The sequence below is a fragment of the Phyllopteryx taeniolatus genome, chromosome 18 (assembly GCF_024500385.1).
Source record: "Phyllopteryx taeniolatus isolate TA_2022b chromosome 18, UOR_Ptae_1.2, whole genome shotgun sequence".
NCBI classification, from domain to species: Eukaryota; Metazoa; Chordata; class Actinopteri; order Syngnathiformes; family Syngnathidae; genus Phyllopteryx; species Phyllopteryx taeniolatus.
The window spans coordinates 15232125-15248040 of NC_084519.1; the positions used below are offsets into that span (position 1 = coordinate 15232125).

Sequence of the window (15916 nt, forward strand, 5' to 3'; positions counted from 1 at the left end):
CCAGTGTTCAGCATATCAAAGCAATAATTCTCCAAACCAGAAAGGATGAGCACTTTAATGGGAGAAAATGCAGACTCCAAGAGACTGAGATAGAGGGAGGAAGGTTGATGGAAAAGAAAGGGAGGGGTCATAATCAGTCTTTCAGCACAAGTTCATCTCCCCCCCTCACACACCACTTCCCTTTAAGACCCCGGCCGACAAAAAGGGGTCAACAACAGCATTCCTACTTTGACATCAAAGGTTCCCTGGTAACTCGGTGCCTGAACAAAAGCTGCTTCATCTGGCAGGAGCGCCCCCCCCGCCCCCAAACTCATCTAATAAAAGTAGAACCCATTGATGTTTATAAAAAAAAACACACATGAGAAACTCGTTTGATCAGTTAATAAAGGACTTTTTTAGTTCATCTCACCTGCTCACGATGCCGGTGTGATTTCTGTGGACGCGGGCTGAATTTCCTTCACCGCTTCCTCGATCACCTCCATCACCTGCGCCATCACCTCGGCGCACTTTGAAGGCGTCCCATCCCCTGCCGGGAGACTTTCTGACCGATCGCTCGCGGGGCGGTCTCCTTTGCCGTCTGCGGGGCTGTTGCTGGTGAACTCTTCAATCGTCTCCTCTTGGACCAACTCCTCCTCGACCTCCTGCGCGGTGTTCAGAACCACCTGGGCGGCCACGTGGGTCTCCTTCGCCTCAGTTCGCGGCTCCTCTTCGTCCAGCTCCGCCTTCACCGCCTCCAGTTTGTTGTTCATCTGACTCTCACCAAGGATTTCAACAACTTCTTCCTCTATGACAAATTCTTCACTTGCGTTTACCTCCACGGCTTTCTTCAAGCCTTCCTCGGATTTCTCGTCTTCCGCCACAGACGCATCGAGGCTCTCTGCCACCTCGATCGGCACTGTTCCGCATTCCATGGTGACAAAAAGTGGCTTCTCTGCTGGTTTTTCACTGGTGATAGGGATAGGGGTGTCAGTGATGACAGGGCTCTCCAACGGGATCTCCATTTCATTTTCAATGGTCATCACTGCCTGGACCGCTGTTATTGGAGCGGAGGTTTCGTTTTTTTTTGGCTCTTCTGAAACTTTATCCATAGCGTCCTGAATGACAGACTGGGTGATGACCACGCTCTGGGCCTCAATTTGACCGGATTCCTCATTATCAGCACTGGTCTCTGCGGTGTCCTCTGGCTCAGACATGTTGGAGGTTGCCACTTGGTCCACACAAGGCGGGCTGACGAGGACAACGGATTCTGCGATGACGCAAACCTCCTCACTTGGTTTCACAACTTTACAGACAAGGTCTTGTTCCTTGTTTGTTTTCACACTTGGCTCATTGACTTCGCTGTTCTGTAAAAACAGGGGGGTTTCAACCGTTGGTGTAATGGGATCGATCGTAGCGTCGTTGATCAAACCGGTGGTGGTCTCGACAAGTTGTGGCTCCAGGAAAGTGTTGACGATCCCAACGCACAGGAGGTCGGGTTCACAGCTCGCCGCAGCGGTTTGAACTTCGAGCACTTCACTCTGTGAGCTTTCGGCACAATCTATCTCAGTGTTTCGCTCTTGTTGGACTTGGACGCTCAACAATGCATCTTCTGTAACAGTGGCCTCCTCCAGTTTCATGGAATCCTCTTTTACCAAGACCTCTGTGCTGAGGGCATCAGTGACCACAGAAACAAACTCTGTGATCTTCGTTGCAGGTTTCTCCAAAACGATTTTAGCAATCTCCTCACTTGCCAGGCCGGTGCAGGTGGCCCTTGCCTCATCATGGGCGTGTGGCTGCAGGAAGCGGTTAGTCTTAGAATCAGCATGCTCCAAAGGTGGTTCAGATTCTTCAGAAACGATTGCTGCAAAAACTGGTGCATCTTCACAGATCACAGTTGTCATTGGTGGAACTTCACTGAGTTCAGCCTTAATTGCTGCCATGACCACTTGTGCATTTTCACACTTGGGTTCCTTGGGATCACTGGTGGTGGTTTCTGAGGGAGGAGTTTGAGCAATTTCAGCCATGGATAACCTCCGTTCTGCAGATTTTGGGGGCAGACCAACGTGCTCCTCAGTGTCATCCTCCGCATTGTCAGTGTCAACAGACTTGGGCGTAGCGACATTCTCTGCTTCTTCAGTGATGTCGCTCAGCTGATCATGCTGGTCATCGCCTTGCTCCACCATGGCTGCAATCCACGAAGGGGCTCTCTCGTCAGAGGACACTTGAGCTGTGGTCGCAGGTGCCTCTGCCGGTTCCTCCTGGACAACCTCGTGTTGTGCGTCATACTCCGAGAGAGGAACCACAGCTGGGGTGTCAGAGTCCTCCTCGCTTTCATTGGGGGATTGTTTTTCAGGCTTTTTCTTTCTGAGACCAGGGAAGAACTTTCTCAAAGAGAATGACGACTCATCCTTTGGTGCTTCGCTTTCTGGCTGGACCTGTTCTGCGATTTCCTCTGCCTTCTCCTCATCTTTGGCCTTACTCTTTGGCATAACCATGCGTTTCAGAGTGTCCCAGGCAGACTCCCTCTCAGATGAGCTGCTCAGAGGTTCTGGGGAGGAAGCACCTTCTCCTTCACCTTCGCCACTTTGAGTGTTCACCGCAGATGCTTCAGTTTTCTCCTCCTCTTCTGCAGCTGGTGCACGACTTTCCTCGTCAATCTTGGTTTCCTCGTCATCAGAATCAGAAGTCTTCCGAGTCCTCTTTTTGGGTCCTCCCATACACATCAGAGCTTCCCAGGAGACAGAAGTGTCCATTTTCTTTTTGGGCTCCTCTGTGCTGCTGACCAGCTTCTCTTCAGCGTTATCAGTCTTGCTTTCGTCCTCAGAGGGTTTGTCCTCTTTAGTTTCCCCCTCTACACCCCTATCCGCTAATGGAGCACTCTCAGAAGATGACAAGGTTGCTGACTTTGCTGCTTTCTCACTTGTGACCTCATCATCGCTCTCAGAAGATCTTTTCACACGCTTCTTGGGCGTCACTAGTTTCTTGAAGGAAGACCAGGTGACGATTCCTTCTTTTTTCTTCTCTCCATCGGAGACAGCTTCACCTTCGGCTTCTTGTGTGGAGTCAGCCTGGAGCACCTCTGCTTCAACAGCATGTTCTCCAGATTTTTCTGGGGATGAAGGTCCACTGTCTGATTTTGCCGCTTCCGTGGACTCAGTGGAGGACTGAAGTTCTGCTGCTTGTTCCCCAGACTCTGTCAGTTTGGCCTCAGTATCTTTCTTGCTCTTCTTGTTCTTAGTAGAGCGTTTCTTCAAGCCAGCACCAGTGAAAAGCTTTTTCAGGGGGCTTCCTTGGGGCTTCACCTTCTCTTGTGAACACACAAGTTCAGAATCCGAGGTTACCTCTGCTGGAGCCTTCTCTTCTTCTGCTTTTTCCTCTTCTGGCTTTGTCTCATCAGAAGTGGCAGTAGGGCTACCAGTGGTGACCTCAGACTCCAAGCTTGGCTCAGGTTTAGCCTCTTCAGGTGATGCTGGGGCCTCCTCTTCGGCTTTTTCTTTCTCTTGAGTTGTCGGTGCTTCCTCCTTGGTTTCTTGCTCTGCCTCTGGCTTATCTTCCCCCTCCTCCGTTTTAGCAGCTTCGTCCTCACCGGCTACCTCCTTGTCGTCCTCCTCTTTTGTCCTCTTAATGCTGGATTTCTTTCGCAGATTAGAGAAGAGGCCTGTACTAAATAGCTTCCTGAAGGGGGACAACGCAGCCTCCTGAGGTGGTGAACTGGCCTCGCCCTCTTTCTGAGCTCCTTCCTCTTTGACTGCTTCATCGGAGGTTTCGGCAGCATCAACAGAACCATCAGGGGTTTCAGCATTGTTGGCATCTTTAGTGACTTCAGCCTCAGTGTTGGGTGCCTCTGTTTGGCCCTCTTTCTCTTCAGTGGTGCTGTTCTCTTCCGCAGTTGCGGCCTCGTCCTTTACAGGTTCATCGATTCCGTTGACCACCTCTCCATCCTTATCTCTCACCGTCAGCAGCTTCACAGGTTCTTTCTCCTCACTCTTGTCCTTCTTCAGGGTGAACTTAAAGCCCACAAAGCGGAAGATCTTCTTGAAGCCCACTTCCCCTGTCTCGTTGGGCTTCTCCTCCGCTGCCTTCTCCTCAGCGGGAGTGATTTCACTGCCGTCGGGAGACTCCTTCTCCACTTTCTCACCATTCACCTGAGGAGCCTGCTCGTCCGCGATGGTGTCCATGGTCTCTGAGGTGTCCTCCTTCTGAGCCACGGACACACCATCTGGCTGGCCAACTGAAAGGATGAGGAAATGACAAAAAAACAGGACACAAAATCAACATCAGGTTTCAGACAAACTATTCATTTATATAGTAAAATGTGGCGTCCATTTTCTACTGTTTTTGCTTTACCACTCCCAGTCCTCACAACAGTCACCCGATACGCTGGGACTCACAAATGTCTAATTTGTAGATATCACATTTCCCGATTACACACATTCGCAAGAAACACTGTGGGAACTACGATATTCTTTTTCTTATTCTATCTTTAACAAGCAAAGCAGCCATTACTGTATTTCAACTGAAATTGCGATTCTAAAGAAACCAAACGTGGGAAAGCAAGGTAGTTCCAACCTACTGGCTTGTTCCACACAAACAAAATTTAGAAGCATGGCCACAATCCAAATTATAGCCTCTGTGCATTCTTTGGATATTTTAGTTTTGATGTGAAACAATACATTTCGATGTTTCGAGGAAATAATAATTTGATATTTTTAGCGAGGACACGCCTAAATACCATGTATGCATTTGTCCCAACAAGGAATGCGTGATATGTTATTCCAGGTTGTTCTAAACAGTTTCTCATTTAGCGCAGCTAAACTGCATTTTACATTTCTAACAGCAAACAATGTGAGGCTTACACCCACCCTCTTTAAGTCCCCTTGACCCACATTCCAACACAGCGGAATAGATGGGGACCTGCCTCCTTCAAGGCACAATACAATAGCCCTCGAACCCTTGCTGTGGCCTCTGAAAACGAGGAGAAGGAGGGGGGTGGGGGGAGTGGGGGGGCTGTGGTCACAAACTTTACTGAGGAAATCAATCAAGAGCCAGCATATTGACAGAATAAAGTCGCGCCCGGGCGGCGTTGTGCCATTGACAGGGACACGGGGTCCCTCGCGGGTGGCCGTCGCTTCGAATCGTGTTCATCAGCAAACACACAAATTCAACCGCCGGCTCCCTTTAAGTGAAGTTGTAAAAGTCTGGGTCAGACTTGCCAGATGAAGCCATGTGTATCTACACAGATCATAAAAACAGCAACCATGTGGATTTAACACACTGCTGGCATCTCTGCTGGCTTTTTGATCTCAGTTTTTTTGGGTTTTTGTTTTACAGGCACACACAACACCACTGGACTGATTTGATTTGGGCTGAGGGCGGGGGTGTCAGTGTGTGCTTTAAATAACGACTGTACCACAAAGAATGTTTCTGGGGTGAGGCTGCAGGGGGTCGGGGAGGTGGATGGACGGGTTCTTTTTCTTTCGGAGGAGGCAGGTGGGGGTGGAGTGGGGTGTGGTTGGGCTAGCCTGGAGGTAAAAAAACAACAACAACTTCCAACTTATTTCAGCAGGGTTGGCATCCAATGAAAAGCATTAGCACATTTTGGGGTCAGATTCGAATATTGAGATGTACGAACGGGGAAAATAGTCATAGTGGCGCACACGTCGCAAATAAAGCGGTCGTAACTCTGGCCCACTTCTGATGAGCTATCAGAGGGAAGCTGCCACTTGTTTACCAACTTCTCCCAAATGTATGCAAATCCCTATTGGGATGACTCGTCTGGAGCAGCAGCAGCTATGCAAACAAAAGAAGTCAGTTAAGTAGAAAAAAAAAAAGAGGCCAACTCAGCTCTCACATCCCCCCCCAAAAACTGACAAACCCCCCCCCCCCCCCACCCCCACCTCCTCTCCCCCCTCACACACTCTTTATCTAAGGTGTGGTCGGAGTGTCTTCGAGGCGCCACTTTGGGAGGAGGTGGGTGGGGGTCCTCATCTCATCCACTATAATAAATCAGAAACTGCATTTGTGCCACCCAAGTAGAGCATATATCACTCACAGCTGAGACAGACCTCTGCAAGAATCAGCACTGGGATGAATTTCACGCGACCCTCTCTTACACCAGACCCCCCGCGACCCTCTGCTCTTTGTGGCTTAAGCAAGACAACCCCACTGGGAATTATGATCCCACTCTAATCTAATGAAATGCTTCACAGGACAAGAAGACGGAAGTTGACCCGGGCTGTGACTTGAGCTAAAAAAGCTTGGGAAAGAAAACCTCTGCGCATCACTATTTGATATAAAGCAAATGTTGCTCTTTATTGAGATCATCCAGGCAGCCGTTACTTATGTGGAGAATCTTTTCCCAAGTTCCGCCCCAAGAAAAAACTTGGGAGCGCAGCCCACTGGGTCACTAGGAGGATGTGCACGCTGGGATGGATGCTGTATAAGGAGAACCACCGATGCACAGGAAATGAACAAAAATGAAAGCAATGTTATTTGAGTTTTCGTGTTAAAATGTGAAATGGAACTACACCGCAGTAGTAAAAAGACCCAAAAACACACACTACTATCCAACCACACCCTCAGGACGACGATGCCCTCAGCGATACTCATTCATGTAAGGAGACGGCAGCACAATTTGGGACAAATGTAACAATAGCGTTTACGTAAAACAAAATAACATCATTAAATAAACATGTTACATACGTATAAAATCATTTGAGCTTACCTGTTAAAGTAATTGTTCCAAGCATTTGTGAAAGTCCCCAAAAATCCTGTTGTTGTTGGGTTTTTTTTAATGGGGAAAAAAAAGACACCCCCGAAAATCAAACAAAAATAGAAACAAAGTCACAATAAAGTCTTTCAAAAAATGAATGAATAATTGTCAGTGTCCCTTCACTTGTCCCACACTCTGTGGTCAGAGTTGCTGCGCCGCTGCTCCGTAGCCTGTGTGTGCCAAGCGGGTCGCCTCACACACATTTCAACAGGCAGACACACATGTCACGTTGGGACCACCCCTGCATCCCTCTTACACCCCCTCCCCTCCTTTCTTCAGCTGTTCTCAATGAGCCCCGCCCCCCCCCCCCCCTCCTCATCCTCCCTTCCACCTTTGCGAGCACATCCACCCACCCTCTACTGCACTTCCGCCCCGGCCTGACTGCAGCTCATCATCGTGCACTCTTTCAAGGAAATGACCCCTTTTTATAAGTAAGAATCAAACTATTGTGTGTGATCAAACTGCATGGAAAAGTCCCCCCCCCCCCCCCCACCCAAATCCCTCTGACACGCAACGTCTCCTTTTCTGACCTTAATACCCGTGCTGTCTCCCCAAAAGACAAACTGGCACAGATGGGCTGAAAAAGTGACGGACCGTAACATTTCTCTTTCTCCCTGCGTTTGTGAAGCCACTCTTGTCTGCGTGGTGATGTTTTGAATGCTTCTATTGAATAAAGACAAAAACAAAGTTTTCACTTGAAGTGTTTCATATGGATCTAAACAAAAAAAAAAACAACAATAAAGGCCGTATATATGCAATATACAGTGTACATTTAAGAGTTTTGATCGTACCGTGTGTGGTGTGTTCTGATATTCTCAACACAGTTTACCACACGCGCACACACACACACACACACACACACACACAAAGATTCTGCTCCACCACCGATCTAGAATCTCGTCATCCAAGACAGAAATTTTACGTGATCAAACACGATGAAACAAAAATGAAGAACGTACTAGATGGTGGTCTTGGGGGTATTTATTTATTTATTTTTTTTAATGGAAACATCTCAAACAAATCAAAAGAAATTGGAGACAGCGTGAAAGCGGACCTTATAGTCTACCGAGTGAGCTAGAGGTGAGTTCACAAATTAAGCAAATCGATGGCGTTATTTTGCTCGTAACACGGGTCGGACATGTTTGCTTTTATGTACGCCCACCTCCTTGTTCCTTTGTCAGGTCGCTTCTGGATCGGCTACGTTCCGTTTCACGTCGCAATTCACAAAGTCATGACACGGGAAACGTAAAGCTTTCCTCGCACACGTGAACATTTTTGCTTATAAATATTGAACACGTTTGTTATTTAACATCACTAGCCGCGCACCGTTTCAGACACTATTATGGAGACAAATTCACTCTTAACACACCTCAGATCACATGATAATCTTATAAAACATGAGATGATCTGGCGTTTAAATAGCCCGATTATCTTTATGTGCGTACCAGACTTTAGTCCAGTTGGGTGTCATGAATACCAAATTATAGCCAAGTTTTAGCATAGCGAGTCCCAAGTTCTAAAATCGGCGACTTAAGTCTGACTGATTCGAGTCACGTGACTGAAGTCCCCCACCTATGATGGTTGGAAGCTGCCATTCGCTCTTCATACTTCTACTGTATAACGCAGGCCAAAAAGACGAGCCCGCTTGAACTTTGCGATTCAAAACTGAGTTGGCCGACTCGTCTTCAGAAGGAAATGACAACGTTTCAACCAAGTGGCCAAAAGCCAAGCTGAGAATGGTGCTGTCGGGTGGGGGGTTTCAAGGTGGCGAACGCCCCATGCAAATGCTAAGGAGCCCTTCTCAACGACATCAGTACAGACGCATTTAATTCCGCCTTTGTGTGAGGTGGAGGTGGCGGCGAAGGTGAGGTGGAGACAGACGAGCAGGAATGCAGATAAAAGCTCAGGTAAACAGCGCCGCAGTCGTGATCTGTAATCTTCCGCATTGTCCCCACGAGGAATGTGTGAATTCACGAGTGCTCCGCTGCCCAAACGGGTGATAACAGTAATTGTAATCAAGTGCCGTCTGCGAGCCGAAAAGTCGTCCGGATACGCATCGACCTTATCTCTCGTTTTTCAACACCTTTCGAATATCGACTTGGTTTCGGTTTCACTGGTGCAATTGGGCTGACTGCTGTAGAGTGCACTATTAAAACTATATTCATGCAAGGCTTGTTATCAACAGAGGAGGGGGACTCAAGTCAAGTGACTTGACTTTGCCAATTTTAGAAATCGGGACTTGCTTGGCTAAAACTTGATGGCTAGTGAACCACATGACAAGTCTCGCATTTTCAAGATTGTGCGCCTGGTGGCGTTTGTTTTGCTTTTGAAAAGAAACGTTATACCTTGTGGGGTTTGCGCAAACCTTGTACCTATGATGCGGAGTGCAGAGGTCATCTCATTAAGCAAGTATCAAGGATGAAGCGCCGAGGATTATGAAATGATGATTCAAGGATTGTGTTTTGTTTTTTATTTTTTTTATAAAATGGTGAAAAAGACAATGGCAACACGCAAGGTTTGCCGTCACTCTAAAACCTGCTAAGACAGGTAAACTACGTTAGCTTCACAGTTGAGATCCCTGATAGCTGATCAAACGTAAACGTAACCTTATGCATTTAATAAAAAGTATTAGACAATTGGGTAACACAGTGGTTACATACATTCCGTACTTGCTCGACCCAAGTAAGACTTCGGCGGGGATTGCACTTGAGTTGCTTGACTTTTGCCACATTACGCGACTTACTTCGCACCTTTGCTTATCATATAAAGGAAGGGCTGTCGATAAGACGGCGACAGACTTGTCAGTATGTTTGAAGTTGTTACGAATCCCATTGGAGCGACTCATTCAACATGACACACCACTGAAGCTTTCTATCAATGCGGTGACACATGAAGTAAATATGTCGCTCTCCAAAAGCACCGTGCAGTGTAGTGAGTCACGCAGCGGGGAATGTATCAAATAGTTGATGGTGGGAGTCCAGGCCTTGACCACGCCAACTCCAGTCTTCCTTTCATGCCCCAACTTCCTCCATATGACTCATGTGCGCCTATTCTTCTATGCTGTACATGCTCTGTCCATTTTGTAGCCATGAGAATGAAGTAGGATTTTGGATTAAAAAAAAATTTCAATAACTACAAAAAAAAAAAATAAAAAAAAATGACAGGATAATAAAATTAAGGCAAAATATTACGTTTCTGTGTAAGCAAAATAAATAAATAAACGTGTTCATGTTCTAGTTTAGCCTGTTCACACGATAATTGAATAGGATTTGTTGCAAGGCTGTTTTTTTTTTTTTTTTAAAGTTCCTTTGTTATATGTCATGATGGATTCTGGCTAAATATAAGTGAGTGAATTTCTAACAATGTCAACAATGGTTAACTCTCAGTATTATTTCCTACTAAATTGCAATGTTGCCTGGAGATACAAGTTTAATTCATTCTGTGACCAAACACTCAAATGTCTCAAATCATTTTTTCCCCATTGAAATAAAACGAAATGCCATTCATGCCCGCCATGGCCACCTGGGAAAAGTATAAGTCAGACAAATGGATATGCTGTTCATTGAGAAGGACAACTCTTCACAGCTCGTCAGTGCAGCACTAATATCAGTCATTCATTGCAGAGGATAAAGAATGTATGACTGTGAGTTTTAAATACACAAAGTGTAATTCTCTGTGTTATGTTTAGTTTGACACTACTGACAGTCTGCTAGAACAATTAAATGCCAGACGATGTTACATCTCAGCGAGGCAATTTAATCCAAATAGATATTTTATTTGATGAAATAATCCATATATTAATTACTTCCTGAGATTCCAAAATTTGTTGGGGTGAATTTTTGTAACAAGCAGACAAGGAGATTTTGTCTTGAAACCGCAGTGAAGACCTAAAATCTAAACCAAAATACTGTGGGTCGAGCACAGGAATGTTTGAGGAGGGGTCTTGAATGGTTTGCGTGGGTGGGGGTGCAAGGAGGAATTGGGGGCAGTTTGGGTGGAGGCGCTTTTTGTTGACTGCAAAGACGAGCCATGACATCATCTCAGAGGACACACACACACACACGCACACAAAAAGGGCGCCCACTCCCCATCTTTTCCAAGAAGCGTCTCAGCGACATAAATGGCGGAAAAGGGAAATGAATTCGATGTGTGCGAAAGCGCTCAAGATCAGTGATTTAGTTTTTCTTTTCTCCTCCTTTCACACACCCTCCTAAAACCACTTGCCAGCCTTCTCCGAACCGTTCTGCCACTCCATTACAGAGCGAACCTCACTACATCATGCACCCCAGCAATATCGCAGTTTTGATGAGTTTTTACAGTTATACAGCCAGGTTTTAATTTTCATAACATCAATGCTAATTTCCATGAGCCTATCTAAGGCGTTTTGCATTATATGTTAGCATTAAGATCCCAGACTGTTGTTAGCCAAAATTGTATGGTTTGGTCAGACTTTGTAGTGTGCAAATATACAATGTTTATTTCTTTGCCAATTTTACAATAAAGTTCAACATTAACACCCACCAAGCCGCCAAATGCTGGTGAATTTCAGCTGTGGTGGGTAACACTGCCACACAAACTAGCAACTTTATCAGGTTGTATATTGATTGAGAATATTTGTTGTTGCTTTTGTAGACCCGCCCCTTTTGACAAATCTATTTTGACCGGGAAAAATTTTCAGGAAAAATTGTGGCGAGTGAAAATGCTGAGTGGCCTGTAACTCTGGGAAACCGCTACGGCCGGTGATCAAAAAAGTTCGTGTCAAGCCTTGACTGTGAGAAATACACAGCTTGAAGCAAGCACGCGTTGCCTTTTATTTGGAGAACTGTGTGAGTGAGACTGAGAGCAGGCGCTAAGGCTACGTTTTCACGATGTCACCATGGCCGCCCCTTTTGCCTGAAACATAATGCCGAATGGGATTTTGGCCATTATTTGTCTTCATATTTAAATCTCGCTCGGATTTCTCAGGGTCTATCAAAGTATCGGGACAAGCGGTGCTGGTGGAGGGGTTGTTAAGTCCTGGTGACTCAAAGGCGCACTCCTGTTCATCCTGCGGTTAACCACGGAAGACAGTACATTCCCTCCCGGCCCAACACATTCTGATTTCTCAGATTCTGTCAAGGATTTCCACGGAAGAAACATGGACGCTGGGCAGCTTTAGAGCATTTTTGTGGGCCCCACAGAGTCGAATGAAGCTCCTCTGGCCCAGTGATTGATTGTGACATGATTTATAATATATGTTTAACTAATTCAATAAGCCATCTACATACAAAAGAACTATGATTCACACGCCTGCTATCTCACACACACCCCTTCAGGCAAATGATTCTACAGTTTCGAAATCTGCCCGGCATCCACGGCAATCACCGGCTTGACATGGGGCTGCTGTGGCCGCCGGTAGCGTAGTGTAAACGTAGCCTTAGAAATAATCTTAGAAGTAATAATAAGGTTACGCATGTTTAAATAGGGGGTAAAACAGTATATAATTTATTTTTTTTATGGTCTCTCTGTGTCACTGCACGCATGTATGTGTCCGCCAATGTCCAGCAGGAAGCACAATCATTTCTTGACATCCCCGATTCCTCTTCCTGTCGCACGTTTCCTTGGTCCTACTCTGGACACAATGTTTACAACTGCATGCGCGTTTCCTCAACAGTACGTGACGTTGTTTAGTCAGATGCAATCTCTACTGGCGTTGCGACATCGCACTTTGTCCTTTTGTCCACGTTTGAACACGAGGGAATTACGTTCCAGACCCACGCCGCAATAAGTGAAAATCCACGATACAGAAAACGTACAAAGACGTTTTTTTTTTTTAAAATATATATAATTTTGTCCCTCCCACATGCTTGCAACACCCAAAAAAAAAACCTGTTGCTGTACAAGCATAACATGGGGAGAAAATACTATACACATTGGCAAGTCTGCCGCAGTTAAGATGTTAAAAATCGCGTACCCTGCTAGAACGCTGAAGGAATGAGAGTTAATTTCCCTGAAGGAGTACTCTATATACTGTACTGTATTTAGTCAAGCTCGCCATCCGTCGTCAACTTTTTCGCTGCATTCCAGACATTTTTGCTACAGCAATTTGGACAGTTGTTCCGTGGCTGTATTTTGTCTTCTACTTTGGTTAGCTTTCGAAAAAAAGTGGGTAGACCAGACCCCCGAGGAGTCCTTCTCACCTTGAATTTCCATTTCATTGGATTTTCGCTGGAATTTGCGAAATAAAACAGTTTGTATGCACTTCATTTGAGTTTTGTTGGGTTAATGTGACTTTAAAACACCTAACACTAAACTTCACCCGTGAACATACAGTCATCGCTACACTAACCGAACCCTAAATCCATCATAGAGGCACTTTGTGTGAAATATTTCCATGTATTTGATTGTTCTTTCATATTTTCTTTTTCTTAAAACAAAGAATGCCACCTGTCTTGACTACTGGCATATTTGGTCATATTTTCGAGGTTTCACTGAAACTTTTCCTCTGACTATGTCAACATTCAAACAGGACTTAGCCTATTTTGTGCAATCAGACCCCCCCCATACCCTCCGGCATAAAACAAGCCGTTTAACCCCAAGTATATACAGGGGAACGGGTTAATATGGGTTAATGTGAGCTGCTACATCAGCTCTATTTCATGCCTTAATCTCATTCCACTTCTTCGTTACAGCCTGACCCAATCCGTTAGGACTTGCTTGATCCTAACGTCAATAAATGCGACATGCGTGCATCTAATATGTATAGAAATGCCAACAAATTCCCACGATGGGAGATTCATAGAGAAGCCTCCTAAATGCGATGAGACGAATGCATTGTAGGGCTTGAGGAGTGGGGGTCTACTATAGAAGGAGAAGGAGGGGTGGGCCACATTCCTGATCCATTCTCTCCAGTCTCCTTGTGCCTGGGGGAGGTTCGGGGTTGAGGCGGAGGAGATTAGGTTCCCTGATGCCGGGAAAGATGAGAGAGCAGCGCCCGCAGATACGAGCGAGCCCCGGGGAGGGCGAGTGGAAGCCCGACGAGAACTTCGGGAGCCCAATCGTGTTTTCGGCGTTTTTGGCTGTGACATTCTTTGCCGGAGAGTATCGGTGCTTGTTGTTTTGCGCCGTCACCAGCCGCATTTTTACAACAGCGTAACAATAAAGATGAGTTGAGGAGAGTTGAGTTTCTATAATTACAACATGATAGTATTACGATGTGGATTAAGTAAGGTAAATCCCCACTGAAGTTCCAGCCCACCACTGGAATGACTAAATCGGTGTGTGCCGTCATTAGTAACACTCCTCTCCTGTATGGACGCTACAGGTCAGAATCATTTACTAAACATTTGGCTGCCAAGCAGCTGTGAAGTGTAATTTATTTGTAAAACACTATCGGAATTACTGACCGAGTCCAGTGGAATGGACAGCGACTTACGAGTGTCCCGACGAGCCGTCGCTTGGTCGATTCTTTGCTTTGTGTTGCGAGCTGAAATTTGGGATGCGAGCAAGTTTCAGATACATCGTCGCTCGAGGAGAAATCTGATGTTTTCCTTCCTGGCCACTGTGGAAACTGGCAAGAAGACAAAAAGCCATCTTGTCCAATCCGTTGGGCAGCCAGAGATAAATGACGGCTTCCTAATTGATGTTCACTATATGTCGTCTTCCCCTGATGGGCATCCCTCGAGCACCCTCTTCATAACGAACGACTAAATAAAACATGCTGCCGAGACGGATGGAATAATGATGGATCCCGTGGGACTGGCTGGGGGGGGCTTTCAAGCACTCCACTCTAAAATGAACTCGCCAACACTTTCCTCTGTGATCTTTTCTCGGAAAATAATCTGAAAAAATATCCAAAGCGAGTGTTGTGCAAGCAAAAGACCCGGTGCGGAGTGCAATGAGCACCGCCACTTGGAATGTGAAAGCAATACAGGCAGAACCGCGACTGGTTTGCGTTAGGGTGACGTTTCCAGCGTAAAGCTGCATTGGCAGACACTGCACACAGCTTAATTGAAGGGAGAGGTTGCATATTTTAGGATGATGAACACAACACTCTCGTAAACTCAGGGCCGAGTCTAAAGAAGTCAACCAAGGAACAGATTCACGGCCATACAGTTGGATGATGTCTTTAGTTCCGATAACTTGACGATCAAACAGTCATACCGTGCTTATCAGTGATGATCTGGAAGGGTTCTAGGGTTAGGGGAGGAGGGGTTTAGTGTCGGGGTTGGTGTTTTGGACAGAATTTGGGCCATGGTATTGCATTTAGAGTTTAGGGTAGGGTTAGGGGATTTGGGTTTAAGGTTAGGATTTCTGGTATTTGGGGTTGGAGTTCGGGTTTGGGTAGAGTCCAGGGATCAAGGTGAGCGTTTATGGTTTGGCTAGGATTTGGGTAGCGATAGTGGTTGGGATTAGGGGTTTAGGGTTAGGAGTCATATTGACAATTCCTTTCTGTAAAACGTCAAAAATGCAGCAAAAATTGTTGTTGTGACTAGCTTGTTGCGTAAACATCTCTACCAAATAGGATTTGTTTTGTTTTTTTTTTGCCTCAAATTAAGCAGGAAACATAAGTTGGCTCAGCTTGTATTTAAACAGTTACAGACCATATTACTGATAAATGATGTCCAGCAGTCCTGCAGATTGACTTCACCGTCGGCACATCTTCCCAAAAACCACAGAGTCAGCACCCCCCCCCCCCCCCCCCCCCCCCCCCCAACAAAAAAAATAAATCAACATCTGTCCTCTTGTGCAGCCTGCAAGCCATCAGGGAGGGACATTGAAGACTGGGGCCAATGCATTACATCAACAGCGTCATTCTTTGGACTCACTCTGCACACATGATTTCATCAGGCTGCAGTCACACCCCTCGCTGCCAAGAAGCATCCCATTGCTCTCCATCAAAAATGTCTCCTCTTCTATTATTCATTACATGCGCGTTTGTCTATAAACTTGTAAACCTATCAAACCATCAGCTCCGTGTTTAATGCTGCATTCCACTAAAGCGGACGTTTCAGAACTCCGACTTGGAAAAGTCTCACGGAGTCGCACTCGAAGTTGTTGATTGTGGAGTTCAGAATTGGGACAAAATCAGACTTGCCCGACTTGACCAAAATGCAAACATCAATTATTACAGAACAAGATGTAAATTATATTCTTATTATATTTAGAATTATTTAGCACTAGCTC

The 15916-nt window shown here is 45.9% G+C and overlaps 1 protein-coding gene across 2 annotated transcripts in view; it reads right to left on the reverse strand.

Moving 5' to 3' along the window:
• akap12b (A kinase (PRKA) anchor protein 12b) overlaps positions 1 to 15916 on the reverse strand; it is a 35993-nt gene that overhangs the window by 1825 nt on the left and 18252 nt on the right. Inside the window, exons 1-2 of one of the 2 annotated variants that reach the window (XM_061753266.1) lie at positions 6704 to 6948; positions 410 to 4210 (exon numbers count right to left, since the gene is read on the reverse strand). In XM_061753266.1, the coding sequence (XP_061609250.1) occupies positions 414 to 4210; positions 6704 to 6728 (3822 nt within the window). In that variant the 5' untranslated portion in view covers positions 6729 to 6948 and the 3' untranslated portion in view covers positions 410 to 413. Of the gene's footprint in view, positions 1 to 409; positions 4211 to 6703; positions 6949 to 15916 lie in introns of those variants that run through there. The other variant, XM_061753265.1, reaches the window with a different exon arrangement.